Raw genomic sequence first — 13,249 nt, 5'->3', positions numbered from 1 at the left:
TTTGGAAATTTTAATTAAACTGAATTGTTAATACTGAATTTTAAATTCAGGATTATTTTATGCTTAATAGAGGTGAATTTGATACCTTTTCATCATTTTCTGAAGTATTTTAAGAAAAGTTATCCCACTAGAAACTTTATACTCTCTATTCAAATATGGTGGTTTGGATGTCCAGGAAGAAGAGTTTGTGCTCCTGGAACCCTGAGCAGGGTTGGAGCAGGGTAGATTTAGATTAAAATCTTCGTTGCATAGATGAAGGTAGCCACATGGAAATACAATCAAGCTTTTAAGCCATTAGAATAGTCCATTAAACATTGGTATCCTTTCTAAATACTGAATTGAGCCATACGTCTTAGTTTTATATTAACGCGATCACTTAAAGGAGGAAAAAAGTGACTACTTAAGACAAGGGGGTGGGTCACATCCTAGTTAATTGACGTCTGAGAGCCTTTATCACTGAATCACCAAGTGGTGTATTGAGAATTACCCATAACATATGGCGATTCTTTTCTCAGCATGTAAAGCATTGACTGCTTCAGAATGTTAATGGTTTTATTTTGCCAGTAAGAGGGTCTAAACGGGGAGGATAATTTCCCTGAGGTTCTAGGAGTCATTGCACACTTATTCAAGCTCCTTCAGTATCTTCATATCAAATTTAAATTAGTATAGCTGACCTGTTTTAAGAAAACCCTTACAGATTAACAGTAGATATGCTATTGGTGTCTGGTAAATACAATCAGTATTGGCTCTGGATATATAGAATTAATTCAAAAACTTTTGAAAAAGCATACGCAATATGTATCTTTTGTTTCATGCAGTTGCTGTGATTGGCTGATAAATATTTGTCAAAGAAAGAAAGAATTGAAAGCTCGTACAGTGTGGCTTGGATATCCGGAAAAGTGTGAAGAAAAACATCCCAGAAATTCTATAAAAAATCAGAAATACAATGTATTTACCTTTATACCTGGGGTAAGATTGTTAAATTCTTGAAAACGGGCTGCATATCAGAGATTGCTAACTTTGTTTTCATTTTTTTCCCTCATTAATTCTGTCGTATCCAAATCAGAGTCCTTTTGCTTTGGAACCATGGGTGTTTCAAATAATTGTTAAGTAATTCATATGCATTTGTAGTAGCCACATGATAAGGGTTCAACTCAAGAAAGTTTATAGTTTGATTATTGCCTTCAATTCTAGATAAACATCACATTTATATTATTGTAGAAATAATCAAGTAAAGCTAAATAAAATTATCAGAAAATAAGTCATAGATTTTGTTTGGCTGGGAATTTGTTTGGCGGGAAAAGTGGAATGTATCTAATGTTTAAAGCCTGCCGAGGCTGTCACATGAAAGTAAAATGACTTTTTACACAAACATGACTCCATAACAAAGTATTTATAAGCATTTATAGATTTCTTTTCTACTTCACATTGTAAATTTCAGGCCTTGTTGTATTGTTATGTCAGTAGTTATCTTTAATTAGGTATTATGCTAAATATAAATTCTGAAGTTTAAATATTTACTACTTTTTTTTGTTGCCAGTGATATTTGTGGCTTAAATTATAAAACTGCGATTATATGTATTTAGATTAGTGGAATTATTTTTGCTTTTTGTGCATCATTCCCTATTTTAATAGACAGATTTATTTATCTTTCTAAAGGCAAAAGAAAGCTGGGACTGATTTATGTTTCCAGTATCAAAGTTTTTGATATGTTCTAGGTGTTAGCTCTTACGCTATTTTGCAAAAACCCCTCTAGATTATGTGAAATGAGGGCTGCTTTATCTTTCATGTTTTTATTTAAATAACCATGCTGACTTGATATTGGGCATTGATCAGCCCTCACCCCCCCTATCCGTCCAATAGTTGTCAGATGCTTGATGTCTAATATGCTCCTTTATTAAAACACACAAAACTAATGGCTTCATAATTAAAAGACTGATCTTTTGTTAGGACAATAAAGTGTAAACTCGCTTTCAGGCAGATAAATATTCTCATCTTTATTGAATGAAGCTACTGTTTTCTCCTTAGGTTTAAATTATTAAATACTCCCACGTTGGCTAAGTGTTGTACATTTTCCTAAAGCCCTCCAGAAGTTCACTCAGCAGACAATCACGTCTTGATTGCAGTGGTTTAAGGTGGATCGGGCAGCTTAGTTTTGATCCGAGTGAGTTCACTTGGCTACCAGGACGGCTGTCCAGAAGAGACCTGTTGATGTGTCTGTACAGCTGTTACCGTGGGAATGACTTTTTTCTTAGATTGTCTCTTAAATTAGTCTTTTCATCTAAAACGTAGTATTTCAGAAACATTTGCTAATTGCACAGCAGGAATGCTATGCCATTTTTAGCACGAACGGCAATTTCTGAATTGCTGCTAGATATAATCTGTGCTGACTGAGATTTGGAAGAAATCACTGAGGAAAAAGAGTTTTCTCTCCTGCTAAGATTAATTTATGAAATGATTCAAAACATTTTTAGACCGCAGTTGAACATGATTATGAATATAAATGTGTCATTGATGTAACTGATGTTTTTAGTCATACACATAACTGTGTGATGATGTGTATAACTTCATTATATAAAAACTGTGGTTCCAGACTCTTTAGGTCAACAGTAAGTACTTAACGCATTGCTCTGCCCTTGTGAAAATTTCTGTGCCTTCCACGTTGTATTAGAAAATGGCATCCCAGGAGATTTTGATTTGCAGTTTGCAAGTCTGTAAGTTTCATTGTAATCGTAGTGTTGAAGGTCAGCTACCGTATATCAGCTGTCATATAAAGAATATGCAGGTAGCTGTCTTCCTGAAAATTGGTCTGCAATTTACGTATTTGTATATTTTATCATTTCTTATACTTTGAGGGAAGTAAATACAGGAGATTAAAGTAGGTTTTTGTGTGTGTGAAGTCATACCTGTACATGGTTTGCTTGTTCCCTCGATCTTTGTAAAACTACCTAGATGTCCACATTCAGAAAGCGTGGCTGTCATGTTTTATTGTTTACCATTTCATAAATACAAGGTTAGCACCACTTTTCCATAAGATTTTCTGAGTTGATATGAAGAGATACATTTGTATATCTATATTAACTGACTTACTAACATTGGGAAGGTTTTGCTGTCTCATTTGGTGTGCATGTAAAGATTTATAGAAGATGAGTGTGGGAACCTGGAAAATTGCATGCAAGAAAATAAGAAACTTTTAGAGGACACTTAACATAGTTGAAAGTTCTAATTGTCTTTTTTTTCAGTTTATTTTAAATATAATTTGGGGTAACCTTAGCTCTTTTTTGTGATTTAGTTATTGGAAAGCCATTGTCAAAATTAATGTATTGTGACTCAGGGCATGTTTTCACTGTTTGATGGAAATACAGTTAGATATTATGTTGATTTTAGTTATTTAATTAAGATATGAAAGATTTTCCTTGAAGAGATTATGTTAATTTTTTCTTTTTCTTTTTAGGTTTTATATGAACAATTCAAGTTTTTCTTGAATCTCTATTTTCTGGTAGTATCCTGCTCACAGTTTGTGCCAGCATTGAAAATAGGCTATCTCTACACCTACTGGGCTCCTCTGGTAAAAAGAAAAGATTTTTGAAATTAAGTGAAATTATTAAGTATTTAAAATATAGCTTTAAGAGTGGAGATGGTTAAAAGATAAATCAATCGTATTTTTAAAATGTGATATGTTGCTGTGTGTCACTGAACTTTTGTTACAAGGTTTCACAGGAGTGTGAGGGCAGCGTGCGGCGCTAGGTTGGCTGGAGAAGCTACAGAGCACCTTTGCTGGTGGGGCTGGGCATTCTGTCGGGCCCTAGGGTGGCAGCTGTGTGTCCCCAGCCCCGCTGCCCCGTACTGGAGGAGCTCTTGGGAGAGATGGGGCGGGCCTGTGCGAGTCTGCCCAGCGCCTCTGACATCCTGACGGGTGGGGAGCTTTTCCCTCTGCCTGATGGCGACAGTTCTGAAGCATGTCAGTGAAGTCTGACAGCCGCTGGTTGACAGCTTGGGGCGTGACATTTTTGGGAAGGCAAATGATGTTTGTCATTGAATATTTCCATCTCAAACATGCTATCTTGATAGTTTTATACTGTTTGCAGATAGTTTTCATTGCTTTTCAGTTTACAGAGGTAAGAGGTATGTCTCCTTCCTTCTTTTCACCTAGAAGCAGGTACTGCTCCCTTTGGTGTGCTCCCTCCTGGGCAGATCACCAGTGTGATCTGGGCAAGAAAACATGGCGAGTGAGATGATTCCTGTAGCGAGGGAGCAGGGCAGTGCTCAGGTTTCCCGCCCTCAGAACTGGAGATCGGAGCCCTGTGCTCTCCAGTTGATCTGTTCTGCTTCGTGCAGCCCTGCTGCCTCTGAGGCTGTGCTTTCAGGTGCAGCAGGAGGGCTGGAAGCGGGGGTAAGTTTAAGTCCCTCTCCGGTTCCTGTTCACGTAGACTTTAGGGTGGCGTGGGTCTGAGCAATGAAAGCAACTTATGTGTAATCTAGATACAAAATTACTGAATAAATGGATACCTTTTCCACTTGTTGTATTTGCCAGATCAACAGAGACATTGGTGCTGATGATGTGAAGCTGTGATTCTCATCCACTGTTGTGTAAACATAAATCTATACAGCCTTTTTTGGGAGGATAGTTTGGAAATATATATAAAATGCCTTATAAATGGATTCAGCGTTTCTATTTGAGGAATTTATCTTAAAGCAATAATGATCAGTCATAGAGGCTAAAGAATGTCTTTACTAATGTCTATTATTATTCTTTTTAAAAAATATTTATTTATTTGTTTGTTTATTTATTTATTTATTTATGGCTGAGTTGGGTCTTCGTTGCTGCGCGCGGGCTTTCTCTAGTTATGGCGAGCTGGGGCCACTCTTCCTTGCAGGTGCGCGGGCTTCTCATTGTGGTGGCTTCTCTTGTTGAAGAGCACAGGCTTTAGGCGTGTGGGCTCAGTAGTTGCGGCTCGCGGGCTCTAGAGCGCAGACTCAGTAGTTGCGGCGCAGGGGCTTAATTGCTCCGTGGCACGTGGGATCTTCTCCGACCAGGTCTCGGACCCATGTCCCCTGCATTGGCAGGCGGATTCTTAACCAGTGTGCCACCAGGGAAGCCCTATTATTCTTGATGACAAAATTATTTGAAAAGTCAAATGTCTAACTGGATTGTTTAACTGTGCTTTATGCCATGCATTGTTGGAATACTGTGCTACTGTGTACCTTTGAAAATGATGTTTAGAAAAAGTATTTAATAACACTGAAGGTGTACATATTAGAAAAATGGGGAAAAATGGGTTAAAATATGTATGGAATGAAATACACAATTCTTTGATCAGCCCCCACTGAGTTCGTTTGTGTCCAGCACTAGTGAAAGCAGTGTTGATTCAATTGTGAATAAGACAAACCCTGTCCTAATAGAGCTTATATTCTGGGGGAGAAAGACAATTTAAATGATCCGTCATGCCAGGAAGCCTGCCATGAAGCCGTGAAGCCGAAAATGTAAAGCAGGATATGGGGGTAGAGAATGACCGGGTTATTTTAATAGGGTGGCTAAGGAAGTCGCCTTTGTTGGGGTGGCATTTGACGACATCTGGATGATAGGAGGGAGTGAGTGGGCCGTGTGCAGAGCAGGTGTTGCAGGCAGAGGGCACAGTAGTTGCACAAGGTCTGGACGCCCTGGAGTGTGTGGACGTGCAACTCTGGTGGGAAGGGGGCCCGGAGGGGCGGTGGGCGCTCAGATTTCATCCTGAATAGGATAGGGGCGTGTGTCTGTGTGTTGCATATGTCACACGAGGGAGAACACTGAAGCTTACACCACAGTTTTAAAAGTTGATTTTCAAGCCACACAGCCATGGAGAGGGAACATAGGTGACTTTTCCTTCTTTCTTTTCTCTCACTTTTCTTCTCATTGGAGGTAACCTCTATTCTGAATTTGAGATTAAATTGCTGTGTATCTCTTAATAATTTTGCTACTTATGTTTGTATTTTTAAAACAAGATGCACTGTTGTGGCATGCTTTAAAAATTCTGTGTACCATTTGTCTTGCTCTAAGCATCCTTTTGTAACATGCTTTTTTGACTTTACATTGATTTATAAAATGGACCCATGTGGACACACATATCTAGTTCCTTCGTTTTTCACTTCTCTAAAATATTCCATTGTGTGAATGTATCACAATTGATTTGTCCATCCTCTTGGGAAAGGAGACTTTTAGGTTGTTTCTAATTGTTCTCAGTTACAGACTGCTGCACGATCAGTCGAATTGTGTCTTATTCCTTACACACTTGTGCCAGAAATCCTGTAGGCTGTATGTGCCCTCCTTAAAAGTGCTGTTTATTTTGTCCATTTTCTAATAAAGCAGTCTAGCATTACAGAAATTTTAGAACATAGAAAATATACTTGCTAATGCTGAAAACACAAACTTATTTATGGTTTTCATGTGTTTATTTCTAGCCCCTATTTTCTATTCCTAGCAGTATTTACCATTTAAATAGTATTTTCTACCTTGGGTTAAATTAATTTTAACTCAAACAATGAGTATCTGAGAACACAAATTCTTCTTAAAAATCTGAAGTAAAATATATTCATTTGTATCTTGCTTTTGTCTCTGGCCTTTTTAACTCTGATTTAACTAGCTTTTAACCAAAGAAAATGTTCTATTTTGATGGATTCTTTTCGAAGAATTCAGTGTTATCTGTTCACAGATTGACCTTGTTGGCCAGGCTTGGACTGAGTGCACAGCATACATGGGCCTCTCTAGTTTCTCTGTTCTCTAACGAGAGCTCATTTCCAGTTCTAGATTGGATTTTAGGTCCTTTAACTTGAATTCTCAGGTTTTTTGAAGTACTTTATCATTTTTTTTTGACATGAGAAATAAACTTTATTATATTTAGATAAATACCTCAGTACGAACCTCAGTATCCACATAAGGGGACCATTATTCTGCTGTGATTATGTGTTCCTGCTCCAGAGAGCAGAGAAAAGCCCCTCCCCTTCTTCGATTCGGGCGGGGCCTCGACACGCGGGCGGGCGCTCCCCTGCTCCGCTCTGCTGGCCGCCACACCCTCAGACCTGGGTTCCCACCCTTCCCTCTGCTCCTGGGTTTGGCAGCAGCCACAGGTGACGCCTCTTCTCAGAAAACACGTAATGAAGGTTTGTTAGTATCTTTGCTTGCACCTTTTATCTGCATTTTAACCTTTGACTTGGCAAGAATCTCACAAAGCTGATGTGCGCATTGGGCTCACTTTTGAATCCACGAAGCTGACTTAGGGTATATTGGTTCTTTGATCCAAACTCACCTCACAACACCTTTTAAATTTTTGAAAATTTAGATACTATCTGTAGAAGATCTTTTTTATTAATCTGGGCAAAGTTAAAGAACCTTTAAACTAAATCTAAAATATACATGTGTATTTTTTTTTTTTTTTTCTTTACCAAGGGAAGTATTCTTGATTTCTTCCTAAGCCCTTGTTCTTTCTACGCCTGTGTATCTTACCCTGTCCCATCCCAGGGCCTAGAAGAGCAGGGATCTTCATATACACATTGAAGCTTTTGACATCTTTTCTCTGCTTGCACTCTAAGGTTCTATAAGTTGCCCAAAAGAGGAATCAGTTAGCATTTGCAGTTTTCTCCTTGCCAAAAACCTGCCAGTGAAGCATAAAAAATCTTAAAGCTGGTGATTATGAAGTCTTATGTCTGATGTCCACTCATTTTAAAGAAAACAAGTTAATGCAAACTTAATCCCTCTGCTCTCTATCTAAAATTAGGATGTTTCTGAAAACAGTGATAGCTTAATTAATAATCTTTCTATTTCAATTACTCCTGGCAGTGTTGTTTACTGGCTTCAGGTCTGAACTAATTTCTGTTATATTTTGTTATATAATAGGAAGAGTAAACTGAAAATAAGTGATTTCATTACATTGTATCAGAATGAATATTACCCTTCATACTGTTCAGATTTCAGAACACTTCTTCAAGGCAAAGCTGCTGTAATCAGAGTAACAAAATGGGTTGTAATGCTTCTATCAAAATTAATAAGGTGGAGTAGATCTATCCATACAAAAGGTTTTTAGAAAAAGAAAATACGGATTTTTAATCTGTACATCTTCCATATAAAATATCTTCCTGGTGCTCTGTTAGTACATAACTGGAAACCAGACAGGCTGTGTAGGTTGGAAATCAGTCCTGTGGGGGACTCTGATTTTCAGTCTGATTTTAAAATCCTTCCTTCTATCCACCCTTTCTTGTGAGTGTCTCTGTGAATTGGAGGTGTGGGCAAAGTATGAAAAGGAGAAAACAAAATCAATCATTTGGAATCCTGCCATCCAGAGACAACCACTGTTTACATGAACTTTGTGACCCTGACTGAGTTACTTTTTCTTTTTGTATTTCAGTTTCCTTATTTGTAAGTTAGAGCTAAAAGTACACGTCTCCTAAGGTTTTTGTGACATTTAAAAGGTAATTCATTTAAAATATGTAGGAGTGTCTGGCATATAATAATCCCTCAAAGGTAAACTGATGTGGTAACATAATAAAATCTTTTTTCTCTTTGCTAAATTATATATTGTTTTGACACTCACTCCATATGGTTCCTGGGTTATATGGAGAAATAGAAAAGAATCCCACTTTGTGATGTAAGATTTCATCACGGGCTGTGGACAGGCCATGCGAGATATTCTTGTCATCAGTGCTGATGCACCAGTGCTGTTGATTCTGGGGGACAGCATGTCACTGTGACCCTCTTGTGTGCAGTTTTGGTTTTTCTGGGTAGCAGTGCTGTAGCCGACATCTCTGACCTGGTTGGTGCTGAGGTCATGGGCAGGCCCAGCTGCTCCTGCAGGAGACTTGTGTATCCACATCTTCCCTAAACCACCCATCTGTTATGAGCCCAGACCTCTTCTGAGGTCTTAACCTCAGAAGATGTAAACTTGAAAGGTAGAGGCCCATTGGTTGTAACTCCAGTGGTCAAGAAGGAAATGGTGGCATCAGCTTGCCTTTCCTTTGATCTGTTTTGTGTTCCTAGGCTGGTCACTGGGCGTCTTCTCAGAATATATGTGCTAGAGGTGGGCGTGACGGTGTGGGAGGGACCCCTCTTGGCTGTTTCTGGCCCTACCCGTCTATTATGTATCCAGAGGAACCTTAGACTTGGAATGAGGCCTGGAGCAGCTTAGAGCTGTCAGTAGTCCTTGCCTGTGACCGGGACTCTGCTTCCTCTTAGGGGTGTTGAACTCGTCTTTAGAAGTTGGGACCTGCCCCTCTTTGGTGCGTCTTCTCTGATGATATCCCATCAGAAGGGGCAGCTTGCGTTCACTCCTGGAGTTCTTAGGGGCACTAGGAACTAGCCCAGTTTTTGTGGTTTATAAACTTAATAGATTCAGAGGTAAATTTTGCTGTCTTTAAGCTGTAGGTTTAAAGGGTAAAAATTAGATTCATCTGGAGAGTTTAAATACCGTTTGTATGTCGGGGTGGGGGAGGGGGTCAGTTCCCTGGAGATTAGAGGTAAAGGTACATATTTCAGGTAGGGCCTGAGCACATCTGTGTTGCAAACAGTTGTCTGAGTGATTCTGATATGCCTGTCTGATAGAAAGCACTTCTTTAAAAATACTGTCTTCATTGTATAAATGAAGCATTCCTGACACTCACTCTCCTCTTGTCTCTCAAGGTGAGTCAGTCACAGGTAGAGTTTTAAGGAATTACTTCCACACCGTCACATGAGTCTGTAACCGTAAATATTCTCCTACACGAGAGTGGCTGCATAGAACTGTATTTTTTGGATTCATAGATGCATATTTTTCATGTTACTGAAATTGTGACTTATAAACGGTTTATGTATTTAAAGTGATATTGTCTTCCCACCAGGACTGTTACTAAATTAATAATGATGTATCTTTTTTTCAAAATAAATCTATCTATCTATTTATTTATTTATTTTTGGCTGTGTTGGGTCTTTGTTACTGCGCACGGGCTTTCTGTACTTGTGGTGAGCAGGGTCTAGTCTTTGTTGCGGCGTGCGGGCTTCTCCTTGCAGTGGCTTCTCTTGTTGCGGAGCACAGGCTCTAGGCACGGGGGCTTCAGTAGTTGTGGCACGCGAGCTCAGTACTTGTTGGCACATGGACTTAGTCGCTCCATGGCATGTGGGATCTTCCTGGACCAGGGCTTGAACCTGTGTCCCCTGCATTAGCAGTGAGATTCTTAACCACTGTGCCACCAGGGAAGTCCCAATAATGATGTATCTTAAAATCAACAGCATCTTTGAATTAGGGAAATAAAATATTTCATCATATAGAGTATCATAAATTTCTTATTTGGACTTTCAGGTTTCCATTTTTTTCATATTCAGTGCTGGGATCCTTGGTTTTATTTTATTTTTTTCTTTAGGCTAAGTTTCTAGAAGTGAAGCTGCTTGGTTAATATGTGTATAAATTTTAAGGCTTTTGATAATACTAAATTTCTTAAAGCTAATGTTTTTGATATTTGATGCTTTTATTTTATTTTATTTTTGTCTTACCTTTGCTAACCCTAGCTCTAATAAAATGATGAATTTGCATTCAAGATAAGAGTACTTCTCTGCCCCCAACTAATAGTTTCTTTGACGACCACTTTATTTCATCACTGCTTTGTCATGACAAGTCACCAGCTTTGGAGAGGCTGGCCATTTGTCCCTAGAGCACATACTTCCCTCTAGTATGGAGATTCTTGGTCATAATGTAGAAATCTCTCTTGTTCTTAAAATTTTGTACTTTGCACAGCTAACATACTTTTAATGGTAAAAGACTGGATGCTTCCCCCTAAGGTCAGCAGCAAGACAAAGATGGCTACTCCCACTGTTTCCATTCAACATTTTATTGAAGGTAAAATGAATAGTGCAGTTAGGCAAGAAAAAGAAATAGGAGGCATCTAGATAGAAAAGAAGAAAAGCTATCTGTCTCTATTCGCAGATGGCATGATCTTGTATATAGGAAAATCTAAGGAATCCATGCACACACAAAAATATTGGGACAAGTTAGTGAGCTGTAGGGTACAAGATAAATATACAAAAATCATTTGTATTTCTACACACTAGCAATGATCATCTGAAAATGGAATTAGGATAACAATTCTGTTTATAACAGCATCAAAAAGGAAAAAAAGGAATAGATTTAGCTAAAGTGCATATCAAAAACTATAAAACATTTTTGAAAAAAATTAAGATATAAGTAAATGGAAAGTCGTCTCATGTTCAAGAATTGAAAGACTTAGTATTACAATGACAGGACTCTCCAAACTGATCTACAGATTCAGTGCAACCCGAATCAAAATCCCATTTGGCTTCTTTTGCAGGCATTGACAAGCTGATGCTAAAATTCATGCAACAACGGAAGGGTCCCAGGGTAGCCAAAACAACCTAGAAAAGTAGATCAAAGTCGTAGGACTCATACTTCCCCATTTTGAAACTTCTTACAGAGCTGTAGTAATCAAGAGAATGTGGTACTGGCAGAAGGATAGGTATGTAGACCAAAGGATACAATAAACATTTATGACAAATGGATTTTCAACAAGGTACCAAGACGGTTCAATGGAGAAAGAGTAGTCTCCAACAGATGGTGCTGGGACGTTTGGACAGCATGTGGGAGGGAATGAAGTTGGACCCCTACCATAGCATACACAAACCGTCACTTAAAATGGATCATAGACCTAAATGAAGCTGAAACTGTAGGACTCCTAGAAGAAAGCATGGAAGTAAATCTTTGTGATCTTGGACACTAAGAGCCCAAGTGACAAGAGAAAAAACTTGAGTAAGTTGGACTTCTTCAAAACTAAAAACTTTTGTGCATCAGAGGACAGCATCAAGAAAGTACAACGATAACCCAGAGTGGGAGAAAGTGTTTGTAACATCGTATTTGTAGGTCACATATTTGACAAGCACTTGTATGCAGAATGATGTAAAGGGCTCTTCCAGCTTAACAACTAAAAGATAAGTTGACCCAGTTATAAAGTGGGTGTAGGATCTGAATTAACATTTCTCCAAAGAAGATATACACATGGGCAATAAACACATGAAAATTGGTGTCATCGCTTTAGAAAACAGTTTGGCTGTTGTCAGGAAGCTAAACGTCGAGGTTACCGAATCACCCGTAATAGGCAAATCCACAGAGACGGAAGGTAGATTAGTGGTTTCCAGGGCGGGGACCGGAGGGGGAATGGGGGCTGGTTGCTCTTGGGGTTTCTTTTGGGGGTGATTAAATAAATGAATAATATGCTCTAGATGGTGGTGATGGAGGCACAGCTCTGTAAATAAACTAGACAAGTGGCGTGCGTGCTTTAAAAGCATTTTAAGGTGTGTGAATTACTCTCAACGAAACTGTCACTAAAAGAAAAATGTGTGTTAAAGGTCCTGCTACGTGAGGGCCGCCCTGCCCATCGTCAGCTGTCCTCAGGCGGTGATGGCCAATCCCTGGCACGTGCCGTGCCTGCCTTCCTCTCTGTGGGTGGGGCCCACCAGCAACTGCTGTTCACGGCTTCTCTTTATGATTCCAAGAGTAGCTTTGGAATACTTCTTAAAATAGTGCTTTTAGCAGCCACTGGAAAGACACTGGCAAAGACCGGATGGGAGGCGTCATGCTGTTGCAGGAGACTGCTGATAGTGTCCTGGCGTTGGAGGATAAAGGCGGCACTGAGTGGGCCACGAGGCTAGAGGTCTGTCCTTAAGGCTGTGCTTTAGCGAAGGAGCGTAAACAGCGGGGACTGTTGAGGTTTCAGGCAGTGAATTGCTGGGGCCCATCCCTGGAGAAGGATTTTGCCACATATTTGTCAAATTTATATTGCAGAAGATACTTTGGGAACTGTGTGGAGGGATGACTTTGAGGGGAGTGAGGCTGGAGGGCGGGAGGCTGGCCCAGTAGTGATGGTGGCCGTGAGAACCAAGGGGGCCTGGGCCAGGCTCCCACATCACCGCTGAGAGTGGTCTAGGCCTCAGGCGTGCTGGGAAGCACAGTCAGCAGGTGGTGATCCGTGATGACACTGAGAGTCAGAGAGCAGTAGTGATGCTGCTTACTGGCGGTGCCTGTACCATGAACGTCAAGACTGAAGGCTACTGAGTGAGTGGAGAACTGGGCCGTGTGCACTGAGCCTGGAGCCTCACACCAGCCTTCAGGCACAACTGCTTAAAGGGGACTGCACTTCTGAACACAAGAAACATTCTCCAGAGGCCTACTTACTTTAGCCTATTGGTTAGACAGAAAAAAACCTATGCAGAGCTGATTCACTTTGCTGTACAGTAGAAACT

The 13,249-nt window shown here is 39.7% G+C and overlaps 1 protein-coding gene across 4 annotated transcripts in view; it reads left to right on the top strand.

Annotated features, from left to right (window-relative positions):
* ATP9B (ATPase phospholipid transporting 9B (putative)) overlaps positions 1 to 13,249 on the top strand; it is a 217,092-nt gene that overhangs the window by 21,903 nt on the left and 181,940 nt on the right. For 2 of the 4 annotated variants that reach the window (XM_079941711.1, XM_079941710.1), the window contains exons 3-4: positions 819 to 969; positions 3,455 to 3,568. The exons of 1 other annotated variant lie outside the window; for it this stretch is intronic. In XM_079941711.1, coding sequence (XP_079797837.1) covers positions 819 to 969; positions 3,455 to 3,568 — 265 coding nt within the window. Of the gene's footprint in view, positions 1 to 818; positions 970 to 3,454; positions 3,569 to 11,362; positions 11,470 to 13,249 lie in introns of those variants that run through there. One more of the 4 variants, XM_079941713.1, reaches the window with a different exon arrangement.

The sequence above is a fragment of the Stenella coeruleoalba genome (assembly GCF_951394435.1).
Source record: "Stenella coeruleoalba genome assembly, chromosome: 14".
Lineage (NCBI taxonomy): Eukaryota > Metazoa > Chordata > Mammalia > Artiodactyla > Delphinidae > Stenella > Stenella coeruleoalba.
The sequence above is the reverse complement of the archived record's forward strand: the minus strand, read 5'-3'. Positions and strand labels throughout refer to the sequence as shown.